At 36.3% G+C, this 6,997-nt stretch overlaps 1 protein-coding gene across 3 annotated transcripts; it reads right to left on the bottom strand.

Annotated features, from left to right (window-relative positions):
• Positions 1-3,767: 3,767 nt before the first annotated feature.
• On the bottom strand, positions 3,768-6,757 carry LOC122318092 (tyrosine-protein phosphatase DSP5-like). Of its 3 annotated transcripts, XM_043135226.1 has the most exons (5): positions 6,354-6,754; positions 5,908-6,001; positions 4,463-4,520; positions 4,300-4,343; positions 3,768-4,179 (listed from the first exon to the last, which is right to left on the bottom strand). In XM_043135226.1, the coding sequence occupies exons 1-5, from the start codon at positions 6,500-6,502 to the stop codon at positions 3,922-3,924; spliced, it is 603 nt and encodes a 200-aa protein (XP_042991160.1). In that variant the 5' UTR covers positions 6,503-6,754; the 3' UTR covers positions 3,768-3,921. The 3 variants fall into 3 exon arrangements, with proteins under 3 accessions (XP_042991160.1, XP_042991162.1, XP_042991163.1); XM_043135229.1 differs by lacking the exon at positions 4,463-4,520 and having other exon boundaries at positions 3,986-4,179; positions 6,354-6,757; XM_043135228.1 differs by lacking the exons at positions 4,300-4,343; positions 4,463-4,520 and having other exon boundaries at positions 6,354-6,757.
• Between the last annotated feature and the right edge of the window lie 240 nt (positions 6,758-6,997).

The following is a 6,997-nucleotide window of genomic DNA, read 5'->3' as shown; positions in this document are numbered from 1 at the left end:
GCCGCTCACCGACGGCGTGGCCTACAACACCCACCCAATTTTCTTCCCCTCTCACCGGTGAACATCCCCACCAAGTTTCACCTCCATCCGAGCCATCATTAGCCACCACGATCTCCTCTAAGCCACAATGTTTTTCATCGATTCCGGCGCCGTCGCACCACCTCTCGCCACCATTTCTTCACAGCTTCTTCCCCTACCTCTTGCTGACCTAAACCACCCATTTCCAACCTCGATCCGTTACCGGAGCAGCTCCCACGAGTTCAACTCCGATTTGAGCTTTTTCTGCTTCCTCCGCCATTTCCACCACCACCCACGGCCAAAACTCGTTTCCCTTAGCTTCATAAATATCTCAAGACCTTTCCCTATCAATTTCGTGCCTTGGTTTGTTCCCGTTCGAAAGTGGATAATTTATTACCCACGACAACAGTGTAAATTACATTGTTACGTTGCTTTTCTTCCGCCGTTTGCAACGCTGCGAGCTTTCAAAAAATACCATATAGCGCTGTAAGTATTTTTCAAACTCTACTTTTAGATTTAAATATATGTTACTCTTATAATAATTATTAGATTGGTTGGTTGATTCCGAACTGAGTCCGAGAAGTTCGGAAGTCGGATGGATTGAGGATGGAGTTGTTGGGTTGATGTTGATGTTTGTTTGAGATATTTGTGTCTTGATGTTTGCTTTGTATAGTGCACGCATGTTCATGTTTAAAAAGGAAAAACCGGGTTTTTCGTGTAGTTGCATGCATGTACATGTGTTTGAAAAATGAAAGCTATGCTGGTAAGCGAGAAATGATTTATGGTATATGTGAACGGTTGGATTGATCGATTTGAGTCAGAGACACGTAGGGATGTTGGTAAGCAGGGACGGTGGTAGAATCCCGCCTGTGATTCCCGTCTACGGTGCTCGCGTAGGGACGGTGGTGAGCAGGGATGGTGGTAGAGTCCCGCCTGTGATTCCCGCCTATAATGCTCACGTAGGGACGGTGGTGAGCAGGGATGGTGGTAGAGTCTCACCTGTGATTCCCGCCTACGGTGCTCGCGTAGGGACGGTGGTGAGCAAGGATGGTGGTAAAGTCCCGCCTGTGATTCCCGCCTACAGTGCTCTGACGGTCTAGTTTTTGGGCCATTATTGGGGATCTGATAATGGCGAGGTTATGTTTAAAGGATACGTTTTGGGGCCAAATGGGATTTTGGCGTGTGTGGAAAAAATGTGATTTTATGGGATGTGAGCATTTACATTCTTTCATGCATATTGTTTGAGTTTTATATGTTTTTATCTAGTGGTGTTTGGATTTTACTTACTTGCGGTATCATCTTTGGTACCGTAGATTTTGGTGTAGAGTTCGAGAAAGAGGAGGAGGCTGAGCCTGAGAATGCGGCTCCGCCGGAGTGCTGAGTTAAAGTCTATGCTTTGTAGTTGGTTTTTAAAACAATATTTGTATTATGTAATATTTTATTATGTATGTTTTGAGCAGCTTTGTATTAAATAAGAAAAATTCTGGTACTTAGTTTATGACTTTGTTATCCGCTGCGTGTTTCTTCGTGCACATTTGTTGCTTATACACACACTTGGCACACGTTGTTAGGGTGGTGACCCGTGATGTCACCATCTAGACGTCTCGACTTCCCCGTGTCCATGCGTGGGGATTTGAGGGCGTCACAAATGCTGAGCTACAGTACTTCTAAAATCCTACTTCACTTTAAATAATAACTTTCCAAATATGTCATTGGCCAAAATATAAGGCCTATCCAAAAAACCTAGCTCATTATAAACATAACGTATGTGGGCTAAGCATCCTCAAGCCTACTTATTCTAAACTAATAATAAATTGAAAGCCTTAACAACAATATGCCCTATTTCTTAATTATGTCTTCTACAGCCTATATCAAGTGGATTAAAACTGGTTCTCCTTCCTTCAAGTCCATCTTGAGTATTTAGCTCTTCCTAGTTTCATCTCAAATAGTTTGCACCAATCCTTACATTTCTTTCTTGATCTTTTTGCCTCTTGATCTTGTAATTGACTTATCTAAAACTTGAAAAAGATCTTTAAGACTACCTCCACCTTGGTTCCCATCATATATGGAATGATTTATGTAATTAATGTAACTTAAATTCTATGCTCATGACTTGGAACATTGGTGGTTGAACATTGTTGTAATTATTGTAATTACGTCCTGATTTGTGTAATTATTGTAACTAAACTTTTATGCTCATGGCTTATTATTTTTCGGTGGGTTGAAGAAATATTGGCAAAGTGTGTTTGTTGGATTAAAAAATTGTAGATATGCTTGTGGGATAGAAGAAGGGTTAGCAAAATATGTTTGTTAGATAATTAGATTGGAAAAAATAATTTTCAAATAATAATTTAATTAAAAATTAAATTATTAATTAACATAAAGTTAGTATAATTATAAAATTTGAAAAAAAAATTAAAAAAAAAATATTATTATTTTGACTAACAATATGACTCGTTTAACGTAAAATTATATCTTGAATAGTTTTAACTGTAGATAAAACATATAGATATAGTCAAACTTTAATTTTGACTTTGGCTTAATCAAAATAGGGCCCCACAGCTTGACAGCCCTTGGGCGGTGGATTCTCATTTCTCCCAGTGAAGAGATGCGTGCTGGGGTAGATTTGCCAATTGCAAGTGTGTTTTGTGAGGTTGATATGTCAACTCAAGATCTCACGGGCCACCTGACACCAGAGAACCATGGGTTTGCCACCCCTGTTCTCGTGAGACGGATTCTCCTAGGGGTGAGATGCTTGGCGGGATGGGTTAGCCAACCGCAAGTATATTTTGTGAGGTGGATCTGTCAATTCAAGATGATGGTTCACGGGCCACCTGATACTAGGGAACCATGGGTAAGCCACCAAGGGTGAGAGGCTTTTTATTTTTTATTTTTTATTTTTATTTTTATTTTATTATTATTATTTTTTCTCTCTAGTAAGTTATCATCTTTTTATTCTTTTAGGGTTCAACTCTTTATGGCTCTTGCTATTTTTTGGAAGCGATTTAGCACAAATTCATTTATGTTGCAAGTTATAATACGTTCAACTTGCAATTAGAGAGGTAGGAAATGTTTGGAATCATTTTTTATCTAATCCTATCTCTTCTTATTTCTTTTTCTAAACACTATTCTAACACTAATACTTTCAAATTAATCATTATAACTTTTTCAAACTAATCATTATAACTTTTCTAATTTTTAAAATAAAAAACAAAAAAAAACCAACTCCTTCAAATTTTAAAATAAAAATTATATTAAAAAATTATACTATACCAATATTTTTATTTATTTTTTTTCTCATTTTTCAAAACTCAATAAATATTTATCCCAAACTATCACATTATTATTTACAAACTATCTCATTATTATTTATAAAATTCTCATCTCATTTCATTCCTCAATCATCCTTCCCAAGTAAACCAACAGATAAAATAAATACAAATATTGTGTACCCATCCGTACATCTTTTTGCAAAAGAATAATGCTAGATCTCCCACCGGAGCTACAGCTCCAAGTTTTTTTTTTTTAAGTGATTAAGAAAAAATTATTTTATATTATTGTGAATTTTTTTTAAAAATATTTAAAAGTATTAAAAATGATGTGAAAAAAATATATATATATGCCTAGCGAGAGCCCCAGCAGTCGCTCTAGCAGCCTCCTTTGTAAAAATATAATTTCTCAATAGAATATGAATTGAAAACTGCAGACAAAATCGAAAAGTAAATCGATAAAATTAAAAATTACAAAACTGAAAAAATCAAGAATCATTTAGTATTTTTAATCTCTATTTTTTTTACATTTTTTTCAGATACAAAGAAGGTGCGTAACTAAAACACCTCAGCGAAGTAAAAACTATTTTATTTCCAAAAAATAAGGAAATAAAAAGGCTCATCCACGGTCCGACTAAACTGACGTGATTTGGGGCTTTTGTAAATTCTCTTCTCGGTACAGCAAACGCCTCTTGTTCGAGCCATATCCTTGATATTGGTATATAATGCTGTAAAGACACTGTCTCAGGCACTCCGCGTCAAACGTCTCTAAGAATGTCAAATCTATTTCCCTAGATTTTGCACCAGCAAATCGTTGGTACTCCTCAAACACAGAAGACAAACACCAATTCTGAAATTTTCTCAGGCAACCAACCAGACAACCTGTCCGATGCTGCAGGAAAAACAAAACAAGAAAAATTATTGAATAATCAAACCTAAAAAGAAAAACAAATCAACCAGCTATTAAGGCATTTATCTCATACTTTCAGAATATTGGAAACTGAAAATATACCTTCCCACGCTTACAATGGATCAAAACTGGATGATTTCTAACATCTGGAAACACCAAAATATAAAATAAAAAAAAATAGACGTAAGGAATAGAAAATAACAGGATCTAACTAAATTGCAACCAAAAGTTGATTGAAAGTTTGTCAGATCATAATCCTAATTACCAATTAAGACTTTCAGAGCCTCCATGATCGTATCCTTGAGATTAGATACAGAAGGCTCCTGCAAATGCAAAGGGTTATGCATCTCTGTATCAGCAAAGCAGTTTAAAAGAGTAAAACTACACACATTTCATCATATGTCATTCTCATCAATGGTAATTAAAACCACACACATTTCAGGGTTTCAATTTATACGGCAAGGACTTCATAAATAAAGCAATTCAGTATGCCTATCCATTTGGAGATTGATAACTAAAAACATAAAATCATTAGCATCTATATGTTCATCATATATAAAAATATACACAGCATATTTATCGACATATTCTTTCAGCCATATGCCCATATTATAAGTTCTGAACAGTTTTAGATAATTTGCGAATAAAATACCATGGGTGCCAGACCGTGACACCAAATGAAAAAACTATAGCAGGGGAAGAGAAACAAAAGCAGTTACATATTCTTCTTCTTCTTTCTTATTAAGGTCAACACATGAAGTTCTTTTTTTTCCCTGTTTTTGCTCGTAAGCTACCATCAACTACATTAACCATTCTATATATATATTGATGTTGGGGAACCTCTCCAAGGAAGGGCCCTTTGGACCCACCTCTACAAAGTAATCCTCGGTCCCGTGCACCACATCCTCGGAAGTTTTCCTAAACAGAATTGGTTAAATCGCTGGCTTTTCACCAGAGGGTGTGGCCCCAAAGGATTGTTTGCACCCATGAGGTGTTGAACCTTGAACCTTGAACCTTAAGGGAGTGATACTCCAAGACCAAGGCCCTCAACACTTGGGCCAACCCTTGGGGTTACCATTCTATATATATGATCATCAATGGAAAATATTCCAGCCCTTTGAAACAAATTCATGAACTAGAAATTTCCCTTAGGCTATAACTGCTATTATTGTACTCTTATCAATACTATTTTAAATCACTGCAACAAACAGGAATCTTTAACTGCTGATATTTAAATATGCACCACAACAAATATTCCATTTTCACTAGTTTTTGTTTTTGTTTTTTTCCAAACAAAAGGATGCCAAAACGAATAATTAAGCTTTTTACTCTAATATTTTATTTATTTTCAATAAATAAAATATTACTCGATAATTGATCAATAATCACTTGTAAAATTACTATTTCTACCAGCTGCTAACTGACAATGCATAATTGGCTTCCTATAACCTCCTCTACAGTAATTACCAATTACTAATTCGCAAAAAACAAAACAAAACAAACAAAACCTTGACAAACCTGCAATGATTTAATATGTAAAAAAGATCCCTTGAAATTGCTAAAAACTGCTATTTAATGTGAAATACTGACAGAAGCTTTACATGCTCGATCATAGGCTTTTCTGACCCATGACCATAAATACGCACAATACAACACACCGTATTCCAAACTAAAAACTTGATAGAGCAATGAGAGTTGACAGATTATTACCGTCTTCCCTTCGATTCCAAACTGAAAGAGCCGAATATTCCGAGAGCTAAGAAACTCCAAGTTCTCCTCCGGGTATGGTTCGGGACACAAATATCTGTTCAAATCTCCAATCAGACACAAGTCAATATCTTAGAAAAATCCAAGACATCATCCTCCGCACGTTTCTCGAGAGGTTTCGATAAGGAAAACTTAATTTTCTTCTTAGAAAACAACAACAAGAACGTCCAAAAACCACCGTCTAATGCAATAACTTTTTGTAAAGCAATGCCAAACGAGACAGCCCAAAAAAAAAAATTCCCATATTTCGTAATTCATTCTCTCTTCCCTCGGATTTCCCGACAAAAATTTACTCGGCGACAAAACAGACAACCCACAAAAAACATAGATAAAATGATTTTCTCAACACACAGAAACACTGCGTTTGAGGGATAAAAAGAAATACTTACATGATGGATCGGAGATTTAGGGAGTCGAGGAATGGGAAATTGGAGGGTTGAGGGAAGCCGGATCTGAAAATGCCGTCCTCGACCATTGAGAAATTGGAGGGAGGAAGCAAGACTTGGTCGTTTTCTTCCCCTTCCAATATCAGTCCCATCGATTATCTTGCTTTTACAGATGACGTAAACGCAAGTTCACAAAGAAGAAAAGGAAGCAGAAACAGAAACAGAAGACGAAAAGGACGTCGTCTAGATTTTAAAGGAGAAGGAGACCGAGAATGAGAAACAGGAAAAAGAGAAATAAAACGACGCCGTAGAATATGAGGATTCCGCCTCCCCTTGGGATTCGAACTTCCTTTTATGGGGGGCGGGGTGAGTGCGGTATACAGATTCCGGATGGATCTATGACTATGATATATCAAATCTTACTACGTGTCTCTAAGAAAGAGTCATAGGCGGCGCTTCCTTTGAAAATATTAACTAAATTAAATTTAAAAATTATTTTTATTTATTTATTCTAACAAAAATAAGAAAATGGAAGGGTGGGCCATGGGCGGCCACAAAAATAGCCCGAATAACAATTAAAAAAATTGTGAAAGGCTACGATGAAAATCAAATGTTGACCAAACTTTGTCAATTTTGAATCCAAGGTA

The sequence above is a fragment of the Carya illinoinensis genome, chromosome 8, assembly GCF_018687715.1.
Source record: "Carya illinoinensis cultivar Pawnee chromosome 8, C.illinoinensisPawnee_v1, whole genome shotgun sequence".
Classification (NCBI taxonomy): domain Eukaryota; kingdom Viridiplantae; phylum Streptophyta; class Magnoliopsida; order Fagales; family Juglandaceae; genus Carya; species Carya illinoinensis.
The sequence above is the reverse complement of the archived record's forward strand: the minus strand, read 5'-3'. Positions and strand labels throughout refer to the sequence as shown.

Coding starts and splice junctions, on each gene's coding strand:
- LOC122318092 (XM_043135226.1), bottom strand. CDS start 6,502: ATGGGACTGATATTGGAAGGGGAAGAAAACGACCAAGTCTTGCTTCCT. Junction 6,002..6,353: donor CTAAATCTCCGATCCATCAT/GTAAGTATTTCT, acceptor AGATTTGAACAG/ATATTTGTGTCCCGAACCAT. Junction 4,344..4,462: donor GGCTCTGAAAGTCTTAATTG/GTAATTAGGATT, acceptor TGGTGTTTCCAG/ATGTTAGAAATCATCCAGTT.